Below are 27,858 nucleotides of genomic sequence, written 5' to 3'. Positions count from 1 at the left end.
AAGGTTTGCAGAGTGCAAACCTTAATTACTTCTATAAGTATGTCTATATAAATATTTAATGCAAAAATCATTATGATTTGAATATTAGATTGACATTTCACTGCATAAAATACACAGTCTTTTCACATACATTTAACCACATTTCCTGTATGACAATGTGATCTAATAAAATCAATCATATATCTAAAAATATACTTGACAAAATATTATGAGCAATGAATTTTTACATACCAATGGATTCATTTTTTTCCTACCTTAATTCATTTTAATTAAAATTCATTATTAAGTATATGTTATTATAGTAACATGAACATCAATATTTCTGTAGTATAAATAATAAGTACATCTTTAGTTATAATTTTTTAACATTCCAAATATTTACTTGTGTAATGAAATGTCACAGGACTTAAAATATTAACACTGCTCATCTTCTATGAGCACGCATCATATTAATTCATCTTCTCTTTTTGAAACATGTTTACCTCTGAAGTTGGAGGTGTCCATGCATGGAGTTCCAAATGACAAAGAGTACATTAAAGCAACACATCATGTTGTGTTTGCCTCATTGCAGCAGTCTGATCAATTTTCCATTATTTTTTGGCATTCTATAACTTAGAAATCTCAGCCATATGGCTTGTCTGCATCTCCATCTTTTCACGGTGATTCAATCAGCAGGTCTTCTCTCTCTTGGCTCAGTCTGTTCTTATCTCAAGGGCTCTGCTGACCAGATTGAAATAATGTGTATATGTGATATCATGTGCACAGCATAGTCAGCACTCTACGCTTCCAGCATGGAGTTTCTCTTTATTTATGAGATTTCGCATCGATTCTTTATCCTGTGTTGACTGGAGGGCTCATTGATATTATGAGGACAAGTAGATTGCTCTCTGGAAAATAAATGAAACCAGCAAGTCACTTAACTTCAGTGTCATTCTTTATCTTTTAGACCATCAGATCGTACAGATACTTAGATTAAAAATGAGATAATCCATCATTCAATTCTGCATTCCTTTTCATACATTAGTTTACCTGTCAGCCATTAATTTGGCTTTTGGCAGAAGCTCTATAAATAAAAAAAATACATAAACAGATAAATAAACATGTATTTCACAGACATACTATGATCTAAACACACATCAGCATGACTAATTTATACTTAGACTTAGATCTTCCCTGCGGTGGGCTGGCACCCTGCCCGGGTATTTGTTCGTGCCTTGCGCCTTGTGTTGGCTGGGATTGGCTCCAGCGGACCCCCGTGACCGTGTGTTAGGATATAGCAGGTTGGAGAATGACTGACTTAGATCCTCCCATGCTACACAGCATATTGGGCAACAAGCATTCTCCAGCATTTCTGGTCTTTGATAAAGGCCTCTGCTTCATCCCGACTGATGTTCAGCACCTTCAGGTCTTGTACCAATGTTCTTCTCCAAGTGTTCTGCGGGTGTCCTTTTGGTTCTTTGGTGTCGGGAGGTATCCATGCCATTGCCATCTTTGAAATTTGATGGTTTTCCATTCGAAGGATGTGGCCGGCCTGTTGGAGTCTTTTGTGGGTGATGATGATGTGGAGTTTGCACAAGCCACTTCTTCATAGAACCACTTTGTTGGTGATGTGATCGTAGTATTTGATCTTGAGAATTTGACATAGTCAGCTCTGCTGGAAGCTTCTTGTTAATACTTGCTGACGCATTCCAGGTTTCACTAGCATAAATAGCTGTAAGAATCACAATAGCGGTAAGCAGGTAAAGCTTGATCTTCAGGGAGATGAAGCACCAATGCAGCACTTGACATCAGCTTCTGCATCACCATGTTTGGTGATCAAACTTCCCAAATAGGAGAATCTGTCCATTTCCTTTAGCTACTTTGGTCCAATCATCACTCCCTTCGTTTGGGCTGCAGCATGTATATTCATGATCTTTGACTTACATTATTGGCACTGATCCTGAGGCCGATTTGGTTCTCGGTTGAGGATGGTCATCACTTCCTGCAGTTTAATTTCATCTTCTTTGAGCAAGATGACTCATCAGCGAAGTCCATCTTGATCACTGACTGACTGACTGTTCAAGAATGATTAAAAATGAAGAAAATTAAAAAGAAAGAAAAATGTCTGACTTGGCAGTCCCAGGCAAACTGACGCATTTTGCAAATGTATTACTGTTGGTATAAAGGAACCCCAGTAGTATTTCTTGACACCACTTCTGCTTAAATTTATCAGCTGAAAGTCCTCAGTGTTGGTGTGTCAGAAAAGGGATGAGCAGCATTATTCATAATGGCACTCAATTTTGTTTTCATTCTCTCCTTTGCTATGACCTCCAGGAGGTCCAGAGTGTGTACTATAACTGAGCCTGGCCTTTTAATTAGCTTGCTGATTCGGTGGTCCTCTCTTGAAGTAATGTTACCAGCCCAGCACATCACAGATATATAGAAGATGTGAAGGATGACACTTCCCACAATAAAGAAAAGGTGTCTCTTGAGGAAAACAGTCTGCTCTGCACTTTCTTCTATAGTTCCTCTGCGTTCTGTGACTAGTCCAACCTGTCATTTATGTGTTTTCCCACCAAGTACTTGTAGAAGTGGACCACCTCTACATCCACTCCTTGAATAGTGACTAGACATAGAACATCTTTGGTGTGGTGAAAATCAATAACTAGTTCATTGGTTTTGCTTATGTTAAGATGCAGACAATTCTCATTGCACCAAGAAACAAAGTTCTCTCAAAGTTCTCCATTTGACTTCTCTTCCCAGTCTCATCCTCTTTATCAGTACACCCCAAAGTGAAGAATCAACTGAGAATTTTTGCAAGTGACACAACCTGGTGTTATATTTATAGTCTGAGAGTGAAGAGAAAAGAATACGGGACTGTTCCTTATGCTCCACTCCACACTGGAATTATGCTCCAGTGTTGTTCACATCTGTATCAGAAACAGTCCTTGGGTCTCACAAACTGGACGGTATGGAAAGCACTGGAAAAATAAAAAAACATAATCCTCACAGTGGTGCCATCTTTGTCCAGGTGAGAATAAGCCTTGTGGAGCAGACATCCTCCACTGCAATATTTGTTCTACAGGCAAACTGCAGTGCGTGGAGGTGATCTATTACCCAAGCTACGTTTGAGAAAACTAGTTTTTTGATAGTATTGGCAGACATTTACTAAAGTATAGTTATTACAAAAATGCCATCAAAAATCTGAAATCCACTTGATTGAACACAATTCTACATTTTAGAAGTGCAGTGCCATAGACCTTAATGCTGTTGCAATACAGATTCATTATCTTGTTCTTGAATCCCACAGATGGTTATTGTCTGTGTAGAAATGGAACACTCTTCCCTTGTCTGTCTTCCTCTGGCTACACAATTCCTCAATTTACCAATTTTCTATATCTATCTATCTATCTATCTATCTATCTATCTATCTATCTATCTATCTATCTATCTATCTATCTATCTATCTATCTATCTATCTATCTATCTATCTATCTATCTATCTATCTATCTATTGAAACACATTCAAGGAAGGCTAATATCTTACACTAAATGATCCAGTGTTTGTATGAGTGTGTGTGTCAGTGGGCACTGAGATGGACTGGTGCCTGGTCCAGTGTTTCTTGCCCTTGTCCAGAATAGACTCCAGCCCCAATGACTATGTACTGTGTTTAGGAATGTTATTTCATAATAGCCTAAATTTTGTTATAGGACCTAGAGTGAATTGTTATCATCGTACTCCAGAAAAAAGAGAAAAACTGCTTTGGTGCTGAACACATCCCTCATTGCCCATTTCATAAGAAGTTTATTTTACAATGATGTTTGCCACAGTGAGGGATGAAGAGGGGTGTGAGAATAATTTTATGCATTCAGTTAAATACAGATATAGGAACTGTGCAATTATAAAGTTGTCTCTGTTTGCTAAAATATCAGTTTCTTTTACTGGAATTAAAAAACAAAATCCTGGTCATTGGGCCTAGTAATGTATATAATTGTGACAATATCATTCACACATTAATTAAGCCCTTATTTTCCATTACAGGGTTTCAGAGACCCAGAGTCAATCCCAATAATTTTGTATGCTATCCTTGTGTCGACATGACTTTTCTCAGGGTACTCAATTGCCAACCACTTGGATGATGCTTCTCTTTATTGGCATTTTAAAATTGTCCCATATGCATGAGCATTGAATGCTCCTGGGCCGTGGCATCTTTGTGCTCCCTACCCCATACCTGTTTGGTAAAACAACACTAAAGTACTGTAGAAAAGAAAAAATGTTATGAGATTTCATTGGGAATCACCATTCATTTTACTGAATCAGCATGCAATTTTGGCATAATCTTTGACACTAGCATGTTGCTAAAAACATACATTACAAAATTATTTAAAACATCATAAAAGATTTTCCAAATATGCAGGATATTGAGAAATGAATTCATACCTTAACTTCTAGAAGGACTGACTACTGCAATACGTTATTCACTGGCTGTTTAAACCATTATTTGTGTCATGTTCATTTCATTCAAAATGCTGCTGCAAGAATCATTAGAGGATCTACAAAATAGGAACACATAATACTTGTCCTATTTCAAAATCCTCCTTCTTACACATAAAGTTTTAAAGGGCCAAGGTCCTATTTATTTGTCTGAACTTATCATTACTTACAAACAAGAGCACAAATTAAAATCTCAAGATACCAGCCTACTTTAGATTCCCAGAATTAACAAAATAACAGTGGGAAGTTGTGCTTTCAGTTGAAGGGCCTCAAAGCTGTGGATTCATCGGTCTACTAATATAAGAGATGCACCATCAGTCTCGGCTGAAGACTCCCAACTTTGAGTTAGCATACCCTGATTAGAGCTGCTGATTAGCTGCACATACTGCATCACTATTTATTAGTCTTTTGTGCAAAAATACAACTTATACAGTAAAACAATATAAGTCACTAACTTTACTCTACAGTAATTCCTCCTCCATCGCGGGGGTTGCGTTCCAGAGCCACCCGCGAAATAGGAAAATCCGCGAAGTAGAAACCATATGTTTATATGGTTATTTTTAGAATGTCATGCTTGGGTCACAGATTTGCGCAGAAACACAGGAGGTTGTAGAGAGACAGGAACGTTATTCAAACACTGCAAACAAACATTTGTCTCTTTTTCAAAAGTTTAAACTGTGCTCCATGACAAGACAGAGATGACAGTTCTGTCTCAAAATTAAAAGAATGCAAACATATCTTCCTTTTCAAAGGAGTGCAAAGCAAGCAGTCAAAAAAAAAATCAATAGGGCTTTTTGGCTTTTAAGTATGCGAAGCACCGCCGGTACAAAGCTGTTGAAGGCGGCAGCTCACACCCCCTCCGTCAGGAGCAGGAAGAGAGAGAGAGAGACAGAGAGAGATAGAGAGAGACAGATAAAAAAAATCAATACGTGCCCTTTGAGCTTTTAAGTATGCGAAGCTCCGTGCAGCATGTCCTTCAGGAAGCAGCTGCACACAGCCCCCCTGCTCACACCCCCCTACGTCAGCGCAAGAGAGAGAGAGAGAGAGAGAGAGAGAGAGAGAGAAAGTAAGCTGGATAGCTTCTCAGTCATCTGCCAATAGCGTCCCTTGTATGAAATCAACTGGGCAAACCAACTGAGGAAGCATGTACCAGAAATTAAAAGACCTATTGTCCGCAGAAACCCGCGAAGCAGCGAAAAATCCGCGATATATATTTAAATATGCTTACATATAAAATCCGCGATGGAGTGAAGCCGCGAAAGGCGAAGCGCGATATAGCGAGGGATCACTGTATTCTGTTTCTCTTGTCAGAATCTTGATATGGCACTTGGTGCCACTGCTCTGCAACCAAGTTGCTCTGTGATCTCAGATAATTTCAGTGGACTCATCAGATGGAAAGATTCTGTCTTCAGATTGAATAGACAGCTAGTTGGCAGATGTCTCTAGGGTTGTGACTGTGTCTGACTTTGTCTTTGACTTTCTCTCCTACAATTGACCATGGATCCCCTATAGGTTTATGAAGCCCAAACGTAAACAAAACAGAACATATTCTACAAAACAGAACATATTCTACTTTGCAAGCTATATGCAGCCTCATGTTTTCAAAACACTCAAAGGCAGAAACACATGACAGCTTGTTGTAGAGGATAAATAAATGGCACAGAAATAATTTTAGGAAATTGGTCAGTTAGACCAGTCATTCTCACCCTCTCTTTATTACATGAAGGTCATAACTGGTCCCCTCCATGTGTTATTTTTACTTTCTCATATACATAGTATATGTAAAAAACGTGAAAAACTTCAACCTCAAGATTTTGATGAATCTTGACATTTTAGACCTTCCTGAGTCTGAAAATACTATGTTAAAAATTATGTCTGTATGTGTTTCTGTATGTAAAGACGATAACTCAAACTCAGACGATAACTGTACAGCGCGCATCCTGGCCAAGTCAGGCGTCAGAATAGCATACAAACCCACGAACAATCTGCGCACGGTCCTGTTTAATGCTAAAAACAAGAAATCGATAGCAGAAACACGAAACGCAGTTTATAGCATTCCATGCAGTTCTTGCTCAGCGGTATACATAGGACAAACTTCAAAAAGAATTGCAACACGTATACAGGAACATCGCAACGCCGTCAGAAGAAAGGACTCACTTTCATTGATCTACACGCATACTAAATCAACAGGACATACATTTAACTGGGACAATGTACAAGTAAAATTCAAGGCCAGTAATAAAAGTACCAGAGAGCTGGCCGAATCTTGGCTATCAAATGAGAACGCCATCAACAGACTCTTGGACATAAATCCAGCATATGCAAACTTAAGAAGAACATGTTCATAATAAATAAACTGTACACCCAATACCCCCCCCCCCCCCCATCACACTGACTTAGTCACCCCTCCCCCCCACGTAATGTTTTGCTATATATTGCCTTTGATTCTTGTAAGTCTAAGCATTATCCTCTGATGAAGACCCCTGGCAGGGGTTGAAAGCTCAGGAATAAAAACTACTTTATGATATGTGATTCATTTTTTCTCCCTTTGTGGATCTCCAGCTGCAAATATGCAAACCGTATTACAGACCTTCTCTTCCATATATATATATATATATATATATATATATATATATATATATATATATATATATATATATATATATATATATATATATATATATATATAATAATAATAATAATAATAATAATTTGTGACTATAAATTGGCCTGATGTCAGAAATCTAGTGAGTTCCAACTGCAGTGTTGGTTCCTGCATTATCCTGTCAATACAACCAGGACAGGCACCAACCCACCTAAACGCTGAATTGAATAAGCAGGCTATACAATGGATGTATGGATAGATGGTTCTTGGAATAATATGAAGAAGAAGAGAATTTAGGAAAGTATGTTAAAGTGTGCATCACGTACCTTACAGTAGGAGATCCAGGATCATGGATAAGAATGGTACCAGGATATCCACTCTGAGATATTTCCCACCTCACGCTCCTCATTTTCTCTTCCCCAGACAGAATGCAACAAATGCTTTCAACTGAAGATTTAGTGTGTATTCTGAAATGAGAATGTCAGAGGGTAAATTGGTCAAGAGAGATACCGTTACCTAACATGAACCTCAAAAGAACACAACATTGTGGAAGTCTTTCTTTATTTCAAGTACTTTACAAGGGTTGGAAGAGTTTAAGAAAATGAAAGGCACAAAATGGAAAATGTCACACTCACTTCAAGCATGTAAGAGTGAAGTCTTCATTGTTCAAGGCTCCGATGACTGTCTGAAGAGTCTCATCGTGAAGATTTTCCAAATAGATTTCTGTTGGCTTACAGCTCACAATTAACTGTAGACAGTTTTTTATTATATCAGCATCAGTAAAATGTACCCTAAAAGAGACCATTCAACAGGAACAATGATCTGACAAAAAAGATTTTATATAAAATAGTACAATTTTAGCCCTTCTCCTTGATGAATAGTTTAACCTTTATAAAAATGAGGGGCAGCCAAAGTAATAAGTACTGTTGCTTTGCAGCTTTAACAAATTCAGTTTGACGTCCAACTGTGTCATGGTGTTGTGTTTGACATGTTCCCCATGTAAAAATAAATATAATTTTGTATTTTTCACATATTTTATATTTTTCACATATGTCATCTCTATATATATATAAAATCCAACATCTGTCTCTCTGTCTGTCTGTCTTTTCACGAGAGAACTACTTAGATCTGTTTTTTTTCTATAAGTTGATTTTGCAACTTCTGTCATTGTGCTATGTTTCATAGTTCACTTGTGGTACTGATTTATTTGTGCGAATCCGAGAGATATGCAGCGGGCTAAGGGGAGGGCCCTCCTCACTCACATGCCAGCCTCGGGGCATTCCATACCTCCTCTTCGGTAGTGAACATGTGAACTACTTAACAGATTTAGATCGTGTTTTTCTCTATAATTTGCTTGAACATTCTGGTTAATTTTGCAACTTCTCTCATCATGCTAAGAATCATAATTTGCTTGCGGACCGAGGGCAGGGGGAAGTGTGATGTCAGGAGTGGGGAGCCGGGCAGGGCCCTCCTCACTGTCCTCTTTCACTACGGGCGGAGCTGAGGGGAATGGCTAGTAAGAGATAACTGTAATCTGAATTTTAATGAAATACTCCATCCAAAAATTTTTACGTTACTTACCCTATGTAATTTGTACTGATGGCTGAAAAAAAATGTAATCTAATTTTTTCATTCAGAACAAAGATAAAAAAGTTTTTGAAACCATATAAGTTTATAGTGACCAACGTTGGAGGACAGCAAACAGTATCAAAATGTCCATGAAAAAATCTCACGTTACTTGTGTCGCATAATCCACTACCAGGTCATCCAGATGTATGCTCACAATGTCCCAAACATGTTTTTTAACTAAGATACTCTGAAATAAGTGACATCCTGGAAATCCCTCATGAGCTAAAACGGAACGCCCATAGGCACAAACAAGCATCTGAACTGTCTCCCCACCTCATTCATTAGTCACAGGTTAAGTCCATTAGAAGCTTATTCATTGGCTAACATTGCATATCACATGGTATTGTTAATTCAAAGTTCACCAAAAGACATGCACAACTAAAGTTAAAGAAAAGTGAATTACAGAATTACTAGGAAGAAATAAGTCTCAGACTTATGTATAAACTAGATGTTTTAACAAGCAGAAGGTCAATTCAACAGTGCAATTTCACAGACCACTGGTAAATAATTCTGAGGCACTCCTGTTGTGGATAGCAATATATAGTTCAGTGGTTCTCAATCTGTAGCCCCCTAGGGGGGCGCGAAGTAACAAAAAGGGGGGCGCGAAGATGTGAGAAGAAGAAAACAAGAATAAAAAATATGAAAAATACATCTATTGAAACCAAAACAAATTAACTTAAACTACATTCTGAAACTAGAAAAATAAATATAGAGTTAGATAAATGTCGATAAAAGTTAAGAAGGTATGATAAAATATGCATCTATGATGTATCATTAATTAAAAAAGAAGAAATTGGTATTAGTGGGCTCCTTTCAATAAAACGTTAGGGGGGACACGATTAAAACTGCCATGAAAACTTGGGTCGCAAATACCTAAAGGTTGAGAAACGCTGATATAGTTAATGATGAGATACGAGTCTACAAATTAAATACTCATTCATATCTGAGCATATTCCATCTTAGTTTATTAGAGCTTTTTCTAGAAACAGTTGACAGTAGTAACATGGCATGATATCACTGGTAGCTACATCTTTGAGGACGCATCAATTCTTTTTGGGTTACCTGTGACTTTGGTCATGTTCAGATTGGGGGATTGGGGCATTTCATGTGGGTAATGTGGTTTTGATTCAAGACCTTGTTAACAAGTGTTAATGGGTATGCTTTTTAAACTTAAACTTGGAGAGGGGAGAAGGTGAAAAATGGAAAACCACATAATATAAGTAGAATAATCTTTTAATGTACCAGCACCACAAAGCACGTGGAATTGACTTCAGTTGAGAGCATTCAACTAGATCCAAGAAAAAGGGTCCCACCATTCCAGCTACAGTTTAACGAGTCCTCTTTTATGTGACAGAGCAACTTTTCAAGCATGAGCAAACATGCAGTAACTCTGATGTATGACTCCTGTCTCATAGTTAATCAGACTGTAGCATCCAAACTGGTTTAATCCAATTCAGGGTCAGCATCAAGCACAGAGCACAGGATAAAAACTAACCAACTATGTCAAGAAGCCGTCCCTCAGCTGGCCCAGTCACACATGCACACATCCATACTCTGAATTACCGGTAAACCTTACTTGCGTGTTTTGTGGATGTAGGAGGAAATCCCATGCAGAAAAAGGGTAAATATGAAGGCTGCACCATATACTACAGCGGTTCTCAAATTGTGGTGCAAGAAGTAACAAAAAAGGGGGCTAGAATGTTACCATATGTGGTGTAATTTCGCTATTCATAGGGAAATTTTAAACTTGTAGCGGTGTATCGGCAGCAAAAAATATAGGAATAAATTTTATTAGGGTTTCAAAAAAAAGCGATTAAAACTGTTATGAAAACTCGGGTTGCAAATACTCAAAGGTTGAGAAACGCTGATATACTATTTATTTTGAATTATGTTTAACAAGAGTCATAGTGAAATCCTGGCATTACCTTGTTTTGGATGTCATAGTTTCCTGGTCCACTTCATACAAGATATTCACACCTCTGTACATTAGTTCCCAACTAACGTTTCTCATTTTCTGTTCTTCGGACAAAATGCTGTGGACATTTTCTAATGATTCTAGTAAACAGGTCTCTAGTCTGACGTGAAAGACATAGAAAGTAAATGAGAACAGACATGGGACTTAAACTGAAGGTCAAAAAATAAAAAGATAGCAGACATCTTTTCTGCTTTTTCTTATTATGGTGATACTACAGGGAGATTCTAATGGGCGGGGCCCCGAGTTACTGTATGATGTATTACTCACGTAATAATGAATCAATCGAAATAAAATAAATACAGTGCATACTTTGATAGATGTGTAAATGATTCAATCACATTCAGTGCTGGAAATTGTCGCCTTCTTCTTGCAAACACAGATCGACATGGCGCTCCATATTGGCAAAGGTATCCGCAAGCATTGTAGGGATGATGGCAGCAATATCCTGTTCAATGTTTCGCTGTAATTGTTCCAGTATACAAGGCTTATTCTTGTACACTTTCAACGCTCCCCATAGGAAGAAATCTGGAGGTGACAGGTCTGGGGAACCTGGTGGCCATAGTCCCTTTGAAATGACCTGATTGTCCAAAAACGAACCAATTTGTGCCATGCTGCAAGCTGATGTGTGACAAGTTGCCCCATCTTGCTGGAAATAACCTTCACTGATCTCATGGTCATCCAGTACATTCACAGATAAGTCAAAAAGAGCGCCATGCCTCACTCGTTCATACATTGATCCAGGAATACTGTAATCTTTATTTTGATCAGATTGCTTCATTATTAAGACAGGGATACATCATAACTTCTGGCCCCACTCATTAGAATCACCCTGTACAAAGTTTGTTTCCTCCATGCCTTTCCATCACTTAGATCCTCTCGCCCTAACACATCACTTATGACATTTTCCAAACCTCTGTCTTCTTGAGATGATTTTATTATTCAGAGGAGTACATGAAATAAATAAAATGCACACATGAAGTTTCTTTAACATCATAAACAAAGTTAGAAATGTACAAATGGAGTAATACTTAAGCGTGTTTGCTGACTTTTTTCAAACTTGGGGCATTTTCTGTTTTTACTTTATGAACAACTAAGAATCTCAAATTGGGTGGTTGCAAGAACTGAGTCTGGAATGATTTTTAAACGTACATCACTGTAGTCTGCCGAACTGAGCGTAGGTGGAAGTTTGGAATTGGGTGAGATGTAGGTGTTGAGAATTTCATTCTAATTTGAAATAATCTGAGTTTATGCTATTAATATGGATTGATTTTATGAGGGGGAGTCAAGCTAACGTTAGAAAATGGGATTTATTAGAAAATGGAATGAATCTTAACAAAACTGATAAGGTCATTTCTCAATGTACACTCCACATTTCTCAATGCACTTGCGCCACCTGCCTGGAAGTGCGAGGATTCCAGCAGAATAAAAGGTTTTGACTTGTCCTCGCCACCGCTTGTGCACTGTTTTCTTCACATCATCATCTGTCTTGAATCGACAACCACCCAGATGTTTTTTAGCAGTCCAAAAAGATGGAAATCACACTGTGCCAAATCTGGTAAATAAGGAGGATGTAGCAATATCTCAAACTTCAGTTTCTCCAGACAAGTCTTGGTGATCTTAGCAGTGTGTCATTGTCTGGCAACAAAAGGTCTCCTTGAGTCAGCAGTCCCCGCCGCTTGGATCAAATAACAGGCTTCATATTGGTCTCCAGCCACTCATAGTAACTGGCACAAGTGACTGGAGTACCACTTGGCATGTAGTGTTCGACAGTGACTTGGGCGCAATGACAATGACTCTGTTGGAATCCTGTCACTTCAAGGCAGGTGGTACAAGTGCATTGAGAAGAGTGGAGACCTCACTGAGAAATCACCTCATCAGTTTTGTTAAGGTTCGTTCCATTTTCTAATAAATCCTATTTTCTAACTTTAGCTTGACTCCCCCTCACATAATAAGTATCTATATAATATATTTAGTTACTTTATTCTGTAAGTAATGAGTCATGTAACTAAGTTACTTTTAAAAGTAAAGTCCTCCAACACTGCTTGAGACATTGGATAAAGTCTTTACACACGAAAATCTGGAATTAATCAGCAGTTATTGTCAATGAAAAGCATGCTGCTTTCAACATGGATTGTCAATTGTTGGGATGTGGAAGAGAAATGGAACACCTGAAAACAACCATACATGTACAGTACATTCTCCATTAATAAAGTGAATGGATCGGTAATTGAACCAAGATCACTAGAGCCATATTGCTGTAGTTTTAATTATTTGCATCAGAAATTCATTTATGATGCATTGCTTTGCTATCTATAAACATATAGGTAACTAAATACTATGTAAAAGAACACGAAAGCATTACCTTAGGAAACTAGGGGAGTAATTTTCATTTCTCAGTATATCAACAATGGATTTTACTTGTTCCTCACCAGTTGCACAACAAAGGCGAATATTTGTGGGTTTATATTTCGGAATGATCCTCTTGCATACCTGCTCCATGACAGCGTTAGAGACATTAGAGAAAAACAAACTGTGAAAGAGAAGAAATGGAGAAGGATCAACCAATGGGCATTGAAAGCAGTTGGTTTTGGTAATAAAAACCACACATACAACATCCGATTTAAAAGTGAGTAAAAAAATAAATCAGTAACTCTTGCATGTACCACTATTTGAGCATTCTGACCAATCAGCCAAATGAAAAATGTATAGTTCTCTTTGCATGTTTTATTTAGTTTTATTTCAATAATTTATATGTTGAAAGTTTTAAAAGATCTCAATAATCAATCTGACTGGAACATCTTTCCCTTATGGAAAATGGTAAAATTAGAAAAAAATATTCTGAAACTTCTAACCATATGCAGTTGTAATGATGAATATGGTGTTTGACAATTAAAAAAATAAAGTTGCAAAAACTCTATATTTCAAATGAGATATGCAAAAATTAAGAAAATATGATATAAAATGATTTGTAAACAGGATTATAGAGTGCACATTATACTCTTAAGAATGGTATCAGTGTGGCAGCCATTTGGTGAAATTCTTATCACTTCTGTAGCACAACATCCTTCAAATCTCATTTAATGCAGACTTTGTTGTTTCAGTATTTATTTAATCAATAATGGAAACAGACAACCAAACATACAATCCACTTATTATAATTATGCTCAGCCCTTGTGTAGCTTCTACATTTTTTTTTTACTGTATTTGTCAGTGACACCACCATCTGTGTATATATAAAATGTTAAAGCCTTTCTGACTATCACACGATTACTCACAAACTACTGAGGATAGAACCTTGATCTTGGCCTTCATCAAAACCTTATGACTTGATATGTTTTGGAAAATCAAAGAAAATTGAAGTAGTGGCAACCTTGGCAAACTGATCTGTTATTGATTCATTAAGGCAGGGTAATTGGTGTGAAAGAAAAATGAACTGCTTGCAAGCTACTAAGGGTTAACAGCTGACAAAGCCGTTTTGCTCTAACGGCAGGTTATTCATAAGGCAGAGTGCAGTAAGCTGGCCAAGGAAAATTTCCAGTTTCTTAGGAATGAGTCTATTTGACACAAGAGAGCTGACTTTTCCTTCTTTAGGGTCTATCTGACAAGTGAAAAAAATAAAAACAGATGGCCCATTCCTGCCTTGTGCCCTGTGTTGGCTGGGATTGCCTCCAGCAGACCCCCATGACCCTGTAGTTAGGATATAGCGGGTTGGATAATGGATGGATGGATAGATGGCCCATTAGCATACTTAAATAAAATGTTAAAGTAAACAATATTATGTTTATCTTTAAAGAAATAAGGGGAAGGGGAGGAAGAAGAAAGTATAAAAAACCAATAGAAAAAAATGTTTGCTCGTTCGCCTTGCAATGTAAAATCCACGTACTCATCTGTGACTGAATACAGACTGATTGATTGAACTTGTACTGTCTTCCTTGGGGGTTTTTCTTCCACATTGGCAAGTGGAGTGACATGGTGGAAAGAAAAATAAGACCGGCAACTTCTGCTGAGTGTAAGGAAAATTGCAGAGTCCAATGGTGTGATGAAGAACACCATAACAATAAGAAGCGTTTCTGAATTATTTGAACACATCCCTGTTAGGGGTGATGAATTAAAGTTGAATCTATGTATATATAAAAGCCAAATACCACTGACTCACTCATCAGGAAATCTCCCGAACCATGAGGACTTGGGACTTGAAATTTGGAATGTAGGTTACCCTTGGCCCATAGCTGCTCACTAAGAAATGGTTTTAAAAATTGAACATCAACAACGCTCTGTTGGAGTAGCTGCCAACTGAGATGGTTAGGTACGAGTCAGTGGACTCCGTGGTGGAGATTGAGGATACAGTGCATTATCCTGTGGAGTTCCTCCACACTCTCAACCCACCTGGAGTGCCTCCCCATGTTCTGTGCCTCAAGGTTCGTGCTCCCATAATGCTCCTGTGTAACCTCAATCTCCTAAGATGTGCAAAGGTACCAGGATGCAGGTGATGGCTCTACACAAACATGTCATTGAAGCCACAATATTTACAGGCGGCGGACAGGGAGAAACAGTCTTCATTCCCCGCATTCCCCTAATCCTGTCAGACTACCCCTTTCAGTTTAAAAGGCTGCAGTTTCTGGCGACAGTCTGCTACAACATGACCATAAACAAAGCTCAGGGGCAAAGTTTGGAAATGGTTGGCATGGATTTGAGGAGTGACTGTTTCTCCCACGGCCAGTTGTGCATGGTCTGTTCTAGAGTAAGCTCCCCTGACAGCCTGGTCATCCTCCAGCCTAAGAATGAAGTGTACAATGAAGTACTACGTTGTTAAAACATAGGCAGTTTACTCCATGGAGTTTTTTCAGAGGCGGTGGTAAGATCCCTGGGCTTATCTTAATCTAATACAGTCTACGTAAATAACAATGTTATTTTTGATTTTGATTTTTGTTCTCAGGTTTGGTTGATTGCTCAGGATTTGTCATTTTTTTATGATCTTAAAAACCCCTTGAAAATCTATTTTTAATATAATTGATATTAAAACATTCACCTTCATCTACTTTTATTAACAAATAAATTTAGCACTTAAAACTTACAGTCTTGTTACTAAATAATGCCAGGGTTGGTGATGGGATCACTGGGGGTTTTGTCCAGAAAAAGTTTTGATCATCACTGTTTATGTCTTCTATACTTAAAACAGCTTATATTTGAGTAAACCATTTCAAGAAATAGGTTACTAATTATTTTGTTTAGTTTACGTGCTAAATCTTGCCTTACGACGTTTACAGGATGTATACTGTCACTCTGTATATTTTAGAACACATTTTTCCTGTTGCTATCCCATAGCGAAGCACAGGTATTCAGCTAGTATATGTCAGTCAGTCATTGTCCAACCCGCTATATCCTAACACAGGGTCACAGGGGTCCGCTGGAGCCAATCCCAGCCAGCACAGGGTGCAAGGCAGGAACAAATCCCAGGCAGGGCGCCATCCCACCGCAGAGCTAGTATATGTATAAAGTTAAAAATGAGAAAATGATTTTTTCCCTTTGTGGACTTCTTGCTAGACATTTGCAAATCGCATCCCAGACCTTAGCTTCTAAAGTTATAAATTTATGTAATTTCTGTAAATTCTATTAAATCAGTGCAATTGAGTGAGCGGAAATGCAGATCTCTTACAGCAGCGGTTCTCAAACTGTGGGGCGCGAAGTAACAAAAAAGGGGGCGCGAATGTTGCCATATGTGGCATAATTCCAGTATTTGTAGGAAAATTTTAAACTTGTAGTGGTGTATCGGCAGCAAAAAATATAGGAATACATTTTATTAGGGTTTCAAAAAAACATTAGGGGGGTGCGATTAAAACTGTTATGAAAACTCGGGTTGCAGATATTTAAAGGTTGAGAAACGCTGTCTTATAGGACAGGAAAGGAACATAGTGTGACCCATTAGTCTGCTAAGCAACAGCACACTTAATGTTAGTTTCTTTACTTAAACAATAAACATTTCCTTTACACAAATTATTTAACAAACAATATGATAACACTTTTCTCCAAGTGTAAAGCAACACTTTATTCTTTTTCACACAAACAACACTTTTTGAGGAGAAATAAAAACAAAATGAAAGTAACATGATGATGATTAAAGGTGGTATTTATATCAGCTTAAATGAAGTACAAATAAAGGAAACCTAATAAATACAGACTCCATACCAATGAAACACAATCTTGGAGCTGGATTACCTGGATTCATGGACACGTGCTGTGGCTTCAAGTAAAAAACTGAGCACGTCTTCTTTTTCGCTTATGATTATATGTATGTACTGATCCCTTTCCTTCAATGCAAGGTTTTCGCAGAAGAGTTCCATTGTCCTTTTAGAAAGCTTCTCAACCCCTAACCTGGGACAAGGAGACATATTAAAATAAAGTGTTTAACTCAAAACTAGGCATACTGAGCCAAAATGGAAGAAAAACCAGAAATGCAGAAATTCCCTAAACTAAAATAGTTTGAAATATTATCTTCTAAGCAGTAGTCCATATTATAGTATTTATAAAGTTTTACTGATTTTTAAAAAGGAAGGAGGAGCAAGTAGTGAGGGCAGGACAAAAAGCATCACATTTTTTCTTATTAAATAGATTGAGCGACTGGCCAACATATTGGAATAACCGTCGCTGTGTTCTTCACTACAGTCTATGTGAAGGACACTGAAAACCCAAGAAAGAACTGAGGCCAGACTGTTGGTAAAGTGAAATTAGCAGGCTACCTTCATCAGCCCTTAACAGCACCACATCTAGAAATACAACTTTTATTTATACAAAGCATTCCAGATTCAGTGTAGTTAGTCATAAGTATTGTCAGTGGAAAAACAAAATCATTGTATTCTACTCTAAATAGAATTTGTGATTCCAATTCTATCAAATGTAAAGTATTATTTGACTACAAATGTAAAGTGCCTTATAAATAAAATGAATGTATTTATTTACTCATTGTAATCAGACAATATTCACAAAGTAGGATTTTATGTTAGAAAAATTCCTTTGAAAATGTTCTAAGCAAATAAAGGCTAAATCATAAAAACTACAAATATAAATTTGAAGCTGAAATACTACAACTGAATGACGTAAAAAGTAATTCTAGCTTTTAGTGCTATATATTGGTCATAATGTCAAGTCAAGAAACAGAAATGCTAAAATACTAATAATTACAGAAGTGAAGAATTATATCCCTAGTCCAAGGCTCATGAGTCGTCATACATTTAGTGTTTTTAGCCGTCAGTGAAGAATAGTTGGAGGAAAGGCTGCTGCCTAAATCTAAAATGAAAGTTAACATTCATCCATCCATTTGCCTAACTAGTTTTAATGCATGTATGAAGATAATCTGTCTCATCCAAGGGAAGGGATATACTGTTTTTAGCATATACTCATTTGATTGACCTAAAGACCTGGCAATTAGATGTGGATTTTTTTTGGACCCTCAATCTTTTGTAAAAGTGTTTTTTTTTAATATATATATCATCAAATCCTTTGCAGATTAAATATAACTAGCCAACCCGCTGCATAGCATACGCCGCATAATTATTTATTGATGGGTGAACACTTCCTGAACGACACAGTTGTCCAAATGGGGTGGATTTGAGGATACGACTGTGAGTGAATGAAAAGATGGAACTCTGGAGAGAGCAACATACAATTGTCCATGACTGAAAACTGGTTTTGGCAGGTACAGGCATATTGTTTTGAAAGTTTGTCCCTGTGGCTTATTAATTGTCATTGCAAAGGCCAATGTAACAGGAAATTGTCAGTGTGTGTGTAAAAGTAAAAGGCAAATTTGAATCTGATGGGGTCAGGGATATCTGGGGAATAAGGACAGTTTATAAGGTAGGAGCTGCGATAGTTTTACACTCCAGTACATTGCGGTGAATGCTGGTAACAGTCAGTCTAGTGCCATCACAGAGACTTCTTGCTGGCATGAGGTTTCTGAGAAGTATGACGACTGAACCTATTTTAATTTTGAGTTTATGCGGAGGCATGCTAGTGGGAGTAAGACTGCTAAGAAATTCTTCAGGGAATGAAACTTGATCTGCGGGATCGTCTGTGAAGATGGAGTCAACGCTGGTGAAAGTTACTTCGTCGGTAGGGATAAGTTTCAGTACTTGTTCATTATGGTGTAGCGAGTCTTCGTTGGTGATGCTTAATATAGCTCGAGTACTGAGTTGTTCCGGAGTCACAGTTGAGAAGTCGATGTCGCCATATAGTTGTTGAATGGGATCAGAAATAAAAGGAAAACAATGTGAAGGTAATGGACGTAGGTGGAGGGTTAGAGTTGGCGGGCGGGGCTCTGTCGTGCGTATCCCATGGTCTTAGAGTTGGTGGGCGGGGCTCTGTGAGTTGGAGGGCGTGGCTCTGTCTTGCGTGCGATTGCTTGCCATGGACTTAGTGAATTATATATATAGATTGTCCCATTGTTCATTTGGAACACAAATAAAACAGTTTTGCAAAGACCCAAAGTGATGTGTTTGAGGAATGGCATTACCCAAATTTCAGTTATATTATTGAGTTGTGTATATAGCGCCTCTAAAAATTATTTACCTTTTGGCAGTTTTCATGTTTTATTATTACATGACATTGAATCAAGGTGGATTTAATTTGGCTGTAATAATAATAATAATAATAATAATAATAATAATAATAATACATTTTATTGAAATAGCACCTTTTCTATGCTCAAAGTCCTTCACACACATTCAGAATGAACAACAGGGCATCTACACCATTGGATAAAAATAACATAGATATTAAACACTTAATAAATATAAATACAGGATAAACAAAATATTGAAACAGAACAAGAGACTATAAACCAGAATAAAATACACAAAATACAAGAAAACCCCAAATAAACATAATTTTGTGGTTAAAACACAAACATTCTTGAACATCTGGACAAAGAGGTTAAACTGAATATCAGGGTAAGGTAAAAGCCTCCCTGAGCAATTGAGTTTTCAGTTGATTTTTAAAAGAATGATTAGAATCTGCTGATCTCAATAATTTTGAGAGGTCGTTCCAAAGTCTGGGTGCTGTACAGCTGAAGGTGCTGTCACCCATAGAGTGCAGGTTAGGTTAGGGTAGATGAGATTGAAGGTTCACTGGTACACTGGTTCAACTAATAAAATTAATTTAAAATTATCCAAAATCCTATCCAACTTATTCTACACCTTAAAAAAATAAACGTTTAAAAAGGTTTAATTTATGGTAAAATCCATAAAAACAGTTAAGACGTATTTAATGAGCATGATTTTAAGAAAACATTTCTAAAAATATATATTTTTATTGCAATAAACCATCAAAAGTAATTTGGGGTGCAAATAGCACCCCCTATTGAAAAATGTAAAACATTGCTATAAAAATTATTTTTAGAGAAAACATAAAAAGAGCTACATCTGAACTGTTAATAAATAGATAAAAACCACAACCAAACCCCAATAAATTAGTTAAAGATTATAAACTTATAAATAAATAATCAAATTAGGGATAAAAAACTAGAGAAATTATTATTACATTTAGGAAAGGAGCTTTATAATTTTAGGGTTAGGGGTATAGGGAAGGATAGGGCATCTCAAATTCACCACAGGATTACTATTTAAGATTAGGCGTGTGGCGAGGGGTAAGATGATCTATATAGTTTTTATATTAATTCAACTGGTCCTAAGAAGAGATCTTAACATCAGGGCCCAGTTAAATTAAAAGCCCAAAGGCGAATTTTAACCTTAGGGCCCCACCCCAAAGACTTTAAGATAAGGGTTAGGGCTAGAGGTAAGATGATCTATATACTTCATTCCAACTGGCCCCAAAAGTGGATCTTAACATCAGGGCCTAGTTAAAATAAAAAGCCCCAAAAGGGAAATCTTAACCTTAGGAACTTACCCCGCTGACTTTAGGATAAGGGGTAGGGGTAAGGGGCAGACATTCATATAAATATATTAAATAAGTTAAAACTAATAAAATCATCCCTAAAGGTATTGAAGTACAGCAGTCCTCCAGTATCCAACAAGTGCCTGCCCCGACTCACAGGAAAGTGATATTCTCTGATCCGTCTGTCTCTGTATTTTAAAATATGGGTTGCAAAGTGCATACTGTCAGGTTATGATAAATTGGTTAAAATCGAGGATATTTTGCATTAATTTGATATTGGACTTAGACTGATATGGTGGGATTTGGGTGAAGAAGACCTTTGCATATGGAAATACCCTTTGTGCAATGATCTTCAATTCTTTGACCAAACCCATTGGTGCATGTTCAGTACAATTCAGTATATCCAATGAGAAAATGACTTGTTTCACAGTTTTATGAATGTGTATGTTATCCAATTTCACAGTCTGCGATTAATAATCTAGTTTTTGTAAAATTAGGTTGCCAATCTGATATTGTATTGTATTTATTTACACATTGAGGGGTATCAGATCTGGCCTGATAAGACGTTTTATCTTTTATTATGACCACTCATCACCTTATCCCCTTCAAGATTTTTAACAATAGCCTCTGTCATTTTGGCCTTTATGGGATGTGCATCTAGATCTCATATTCCTAATTGTAATTTTTAGATTATTATCAGAGACAGCCTGATCAGGTGTAGGAGTCTGGATAGAGGCACCCATTGGAGACGGCATGTTTACCTGCTGCAGATCCATCCATTCAGGACTCCTATGTGCTGGAGTAGAGTGGAATTTTTGGACAGTTGATGGTAATAGTCCGTTAGCCTGAGGATCAGAGTCAGAGGAAGAAACAGGCAGATATGAGATTACAGCTGAATCCGAGATAGAGGTACACTGTGAGCCATGTTTAGATACAGTCCCCTCTTCCAGCTGAAAGCTAAAAGTTTGGATAGAGGATAGCGGTATCTGTTAATTTTAATAGAGTGCAGGTTAGTGTGGGGCACAACAAGATGGCCAGAATCAGAGGACCTTAGTAGGCGAACAGGTGCAGAGTGATAGAGAAGGTCACTGATGTAGTCCAGTGTGAGGCCATTTAAATCTTTGTAGGTTATTAATATAATTTTATATTCAATCCTGTAAGACACAGGGAGCCAGTGGAGGCAAATCAGGATGGGTGTGATGTGCTCGGTGTTACTGGTTCATGTTAGGAGTCTTGCAGCAGAGTTTTGAATCAACTGGAGATGTGATAATATATTAGAAGAAACACCTGCCAGTAAGGAGTTACATTAGTCGATGAGGGATGTAACACAAACAAGGACAAGTGTCTCAGCATTAGAAAAGAAAAGCAGTGATCAACAGATCTCTGCAAAGTGGTCTAAATTAATTACTCTGTGCTCCTGCTAATTTCATTACCAGTTATCACTCATTTACCAATAATCTGTACAACTATGTTACTAATGTTTGAGACACCTTAAAATGGCATGTTACTGTTACTTGTTCCCATACACTGTAAAAAATGTCAGTAAATTTAATGGTAAAAATGCTGTAAATGGTGAAAGTAAAATACCTTTTTCTGAAAAAAAGGAAAGTTACCTTATGTTCTACTGAATAATTACCTGTATATCTTAAACAATACATTTCATTATTTTTTACAGCCAAATTCTGTAAAATCGATATTTTTCTACCTTCAAAATATGCTATATACCATTTACTGATACATATACAATTACACTGAAAAAATCTCTGTTAATTTTACAGTGTGAAACTGTTAAATAGCGACGGTAAACAACTGTAAAATGTAAAACGGTGAAGTGCTGTTTCAGTAACACCGAAGTTATGATATTTGCATAAGGACACACACCCTTTTATCATATTGTTCCTAGTGAACTCCACACCTTTGAACAGTAGGGAAAAAGTCTTAAACAAAGTTAGCAGTTTTGAATGTTTTTTGAGGTTATGGAAGCTGATTTATGGTGGGTTGTATTCGATAAGCTGGCACACCTGTAGGACACCATACACCACAAAAGCAAACTTTACTTCCCCACCAGACAATGTGCTGTAATTTCCTTAAACACTGAATTGTTTTCAGTGAGTATAATTAAATGGTACATGTACAAGACAATGACCCTAAGCACACAGCTAAAATAACGAAGGAGTGGCTTCACAACAACTCTGTGACTGTTCTTGAATGGCCCAGCTAGAGCCCTGACTTAAACCCAATTGAGCATCTCTGGAGAGACCTAAAAATGGCTGTCCACCAATGTTTACCATCCAACCTGACAGAACTGGAGAGGATCTGCAAGGAGGAATGGCAGAGGATCCCCAAATCCAGGTGTGAAACACTTGTTGCATCTTTCCCAAGAAGACTCATGGCTGTATTAGCTCAAAAGGGTGCTTCTACTAAATACTGAGCAAAGGGTCTGAATACTTAGGACCATGTGATATTTCAGTTTTTCTTTTTTAATAAATCTGCAACAATTTCAAAAATTCTTTTTTTTCTCTGTCAATATGGGGTGCTGTGTGTACATTAATGAGGGAAAAATTAATTTAAATGATTTTAGCAATTGGCTGCAATATGACAAAGAGTGAAAAATTGAAGGGGGTCTGAATACTTTCCATACCCACTGTATATATTGTGGGAGATGGCCAGTCGTTCATCCCGGCCAATACCCCCAGGCCACTAGATGGAGCCCTCCCTGTAGCATGGAAGTGCCCCAAAGACCAGCAGGGAATCATGGACAATGGAGTTTTTATTCCTGACTCTGTTGCACACCGTGGGGCCCACCAGAGGACGCTGCAGGGAGGCTCAAGGACTTACATGTGCCCTATAACCCGGAAGTGCGTCTTAATTACTGTAACAGAGAAAACGACGTACTTACGGGATGAAGAAGGAGAGTTTTCATCCGACCCAGAAGTGCTAACGAGTCACATGGACAAGGGTTCAGGAGCACTTCCGGGTCATGGACTATAAAGGACTGTGGGAAACACTAGACGAGTGAGCTGAGCTGGGAGGTAGGGTGGCTAAGTGTCTGGGAGAGGAGGATTGAGAATATTGTATTGATTATTGATTATTGAGCTTTGTATGTGTAGTGTGGAGTGGAGGGTGCTTAGTGCACGTTATTATTATAAAAATAAAAAGTCTTGGACTTTTACCTGGTGTTTGGCGTGGAACCTGAAGGTCCAAGGGAGCACTAGCGCCCCCTACTGTTACAATATATAAAGTTGATATATGACAATATATCTTTGACAGTATGTTTCAGACAAAGGAAATCACAGCAATCCACAATAACAATAATGAATTCTCAGCAACTACCTGAATTGTCGTTTCAGTACGTCACTTAACTATATCAACTGAAGTGTGTAATGTCAATACAAATTACAAAATATAACTAGAGAGTTAAGTGTCAGATAGACTCTCAGAAATATAGAGCTCAATGCCTTCAAGTGTGTTGAGGCATCACAGAGACTCCTTTAACTGCTCGCCTCTTCGACCGCCTTGACAGTTCAGTAACCAGTTCTCATGTCTTCTCGGTGCTTCGAACCATGTCATGATGCAATCATGATTCAAATCAGATTCAAACCGCGTGTCACAATACAATCCCAGTGCGCTTGTCTGCTTGGTGCTTCGAACCACATGTCACGATGCAATCCCAGTGCGCATGTCTGCTCAGTGCTTCGAACCGTGTGTCAACCCAGTGCGCATGTCTGCTTGGTGCTTTGAACCAAGCTTGACGATTCCAGTGTGCATGTCTGCTTAGTGCTTCGACTCATTATACATCGATCTCCGAAAACAGTAGTGGTGCAGTGGTGGCGTTGCCACCCCAAACTAAGACATGTGTGGGTTCGGGTCCCACGTCCATCCAATGTGAGTTACCCAAAAGAGTCTGTTTTTCTTTTTTTTCATTTAACAGCAAATTCCACCGTGGACTGATAGCGAGCAAGGCAAGCTATTGAAGTGGGGTTGGATTGCCAAAGGCGGCCAAGTTGCACACACCCCTAGTAAAGATAAATCAAACGTGTGTGTAGATATATCAAATATATCAATGGGCATCTTGTTTCATGTTTATAACAAAACAAATTATTTGAGTGACAATTTCAACTGTTATTGTGGTTGTTGATGGTGGTTAGCAGTTTAAATTTTTAAATATTAATATATTAAAATATTAATTTTTAATATATTAATATTAAATTAATCAGGTGTAATATGTTTTTACTTTGAGTGTTGGGGGGCTACACGTTAAATGTGTAAGTGACTCGGATTGTGCCTCTGTAACTAGAAGATTGCATAGGAATGATACAGACTGGGCAACTATCATATGTGTTTTAAGAGATGTTTTATTATTGTACTGTGCTGTGACTAAGACAACTTTTTACTGATCGCCTATCCGGACCTTGAAGATGTGTTCACGAGGGAGGGATGCTGCTGGTAAAGGCAAATGCTTTTTCGACAGCAGGTTCAGATGTGTTTATCCTGCTGCTTTTTGATGCCTCAGCACTAAAGAGGATCTTTAATGCCAACCTTGATACGTGCACTGCTCACCTTGGAGTGTCCTGTGTGTTTCTGTGTACCAATCACTGATCTGTGTAGTGTCTCTCAGCCTCTCTGATGTGCTCCGGATTGACACCTTTGAATGTTTGGTGCAGAACAGCAAATTCAACCTGATCTGCCACCGTGGGTTTGTTATCACTTTATTCAATGACGTGATTCATGGATGACAAATGGCAACGAATAGAACATGGATTAATGTAAATACACGAGCTGCCGTCTGCAATCAGTCATCGCATTTTGATGGCGATTCTAAGTGGGGATGATTCCCGAACAGATCTCTTATGCGATCCTTCAACAGTATCTCTCAAAATTATTTAGGAACAAAATTGATTCTAAAGATTTCACTCCTAATCGTTTTTTTATTATTATTAATTTTGATGAGTCTTTAATTCGTATCAAACTCGTGCTTGCACTACGCTCAGAATCTGAAAAGCAACCACATAGTCAGTTGAGCCACAATCAAAGGTGCTGACGTCTTTTCTTCGTAGCGAACTCGTTACTGTTGTGCTCCATAAAGTATTGTAAAGTATTACTAAATGAAATGTCTCAATACTTGATCGAATAATAACATCTGTGATTTAAGGATTTCACCTTTTCTTTGTCAAATGTGCTTACATATATCATGGCAAAGTACAGGGATACATCTTTATTTTCCGTGTACTCTGTTTTAATTAAGTCAGAACAAGGAAAACATTTAAGGATAAATAACAAGGCTTGTTTTCAGTTTATGTTTTTTTTTTTTTTTTTAACTACAACATTATGGCTGTGGAACCCCAAACATCAGGCTATTAAATGATCTCAAAAAAAGATGAGGGTTAATTATAATACTAATAACAGAAACAATAATAATGATAGTGTAAAAGTGAATATTCATTGAAAGAGCCGGGGATACAAGAGTGAGGCGTCTTATTTTTTTAACTTTTGCTATCATATAGTGCATTCCGCCTGTCGGCGTTAGTTATATATATATATATATATATATATATATATATATATATATATATATATTTAGACATTCAGACACTAGAAGCCGCTAGTGTCCACCAGCAGAGCAGCTGACGAACCCCTTCTCTTCATTGCCAGTCTGTAGCAGTGAAAAAGTAAAAGCAATAGAGTTTTAACAGACGTCATTGAAGTGGATCATGAGTTTGTGTAATGGTAATGAAAATGGCCAGGAGGTGTCACTAGAGAGGTGAGTGTCAAATACTTCGAAGCTTCGATACGATTTCGGACACAATTGCTTCAAATGTTTTGATGCTTCCTGAGGCTTCACTCCGCCCATCACTACAATAGAACAGAGTCCAAAACAGAACTGACTGGCCTTGAGACAAAATGGCCGTTTTTCAGTAAGAGTAGGGGAAATGACATCACTGGAGCCGGAACTGGAAATGATGTCATCATGACCAAAAGTGACATCATTGTTGACACCAGAACCAGAAGTGATGTCATCGGTGGTGTCAGAATTAAGTGGTATTTCCTGGAAATGGTCTGGAAGAGACTGAGAGAGACAGTCAGCACACTCTGCCACACCCTGGTCTGGCGTAGAATTACTATTATTTAGGCCCTTTAGCTGTTTCCCATGCGCACGTGTGTGACACATTATACTCATCATTAGAATTTTAAGAGATTTAGAAAAAATTAGATTAGATGAGATTAGATTAGAATGTTGCCGAAGTTAAAAAAAAATGCAATGCATATGTTTCTTTTATGTGCCATTTGGTATGGGATTCATAAAAGCTGTGTTAATCTTTTGGAATGACAGAGACACAGCAACCGGGCAGACACTAAGAGACTCACAGACTTATCCTTTTATTAAGGTGAATTTATTTTTGACATTTACTAATTACTTACATCACATTAACATTGATAAATTCCATATAAATATACAATTTGGGTGAGGCTTTAATTCACAATAAAGCCTTGGCAACAATAGTGGAAGTCTTTGTGCTCAAGGAAACATTTTTTTTATTTTAAATTGAAGTTGGGTAATTGACTGTCTCCATCATTCTTTATGGGGGAATTTAATGTAAATGCCTTCAGTATTTGCTTTATATGTTGTTGGAATTTTGACTTCTCATTTATTTAAGGATATTCTATGATGCCCCTCAGACTAGGTAGTGTTAAGAAACTCCTAATAAGTTACTCAGTATATTGATTGAGGTTATATGCATACCAGAACTTGTTTTTAATTTAGTGTGTTTTGAATATGACTAAATATTCTTTCAAGTAAAAGCAAATCCTCTATTTTTGGTATAGCTTTTTCTTTTAAAATTGGAGGTAGCGTAATTTAGTGTTTAATAACATGAAAAAAGATTTTTGAAAAATGACCGTGCTGTTCTTTGTTTTGAATCTGTCTGTTTTGCACATATTTGCAGCTAGTTTGGTATACTTTCATTTTTTTTTGATAAGCTTACACCATTTTTAACATATTTATGTCTCCAATTCATAGCACCCATGCGTTCACCCACAGAGTGTTACTGAACAAACGATTATGCATTTAGCAGGCTCAAATGAATTTCCGTTTGTGGTGACAGAGCTCTTTGTCGCACTAATGCCAAATGAAAGATGTCATCTGAAACGCAAACATTAAATGCAGGATTTCTTTTGTGATAGCCTCTTAAGAACACCTACACACACCTGACTGAAAAGGTCCAAATAATGAAGACAATTACTACCACCCTTAAACTAACATATAATTAACTTATAAATTCTAACTGACCA

The 27,858-nt window shown here is 37.5% G+C and overlaps 1 protein-coding gene across 2 annotated transcripts in view; it reads right to left on the bottom strand.

Moving 5' to 3' along the window:
* Positions 1-296: 296 nt before the first annotated feature.
* Positions 297-27,858, bottom strand: part of LOC114652452 (NACHT, LRR and PYD domains-containing protein 3-like) — a 39,398-nt gene continuing 11,836 nt past the window's right edge. The window contains exons 5-10 of one of the 2 annotated variants that reach the window (XM_051927393.1): positions 16,900-17,055; positions 13,046-13,213; positions 10,634-10,783; positions 7,715-7,870; positions 7,406-7,546; positions 297-887 (exon numbers count right to left, since the gene is read on the bottom strand). In XM_051927393.1, coding sequence (XP_051783353.1) covers positions 809-887; positions 7,406-7,546; positions 7,715-7,870; positions 10,634-10,783; positions 13,046-13,213; positions 16,900-17,055 — 850 coding nt within the window. In that variant the 3' untranslated portion in view covers positions 297-808. The remainder of the gene's footprint in view (positions 888-7,405; positions 7,547-7,714; positions 7,871-10,633; positions 10,784-13,045; positions 13,214-16,899; positions 17,056-27,858) is intronic. The other variant, XM_028802832.2, reaches the window with a different exon arrangement.

The sequence above is a fragment of the Erpetoichthys calabaricus genome, chromosome 5 (assembly GCF_900747795.2).
Source record: "Erpetoichthys calabaricus chromosome 5, fErpCal1.3, whole genome shotgun sequence".
Taxonomy (NCBI): Eukaryota; Metazoa; Chordata; class Cladistia; order Polypteriformes; family Polypteridae; genus Erpetoichthys; species Erpetoichthys calabaricus.
The sequence above is the reverse complement of the archived record's forward strand: the minus strand, read 5'-3'. Positions and strand labels throughout refer to the sequence as shown.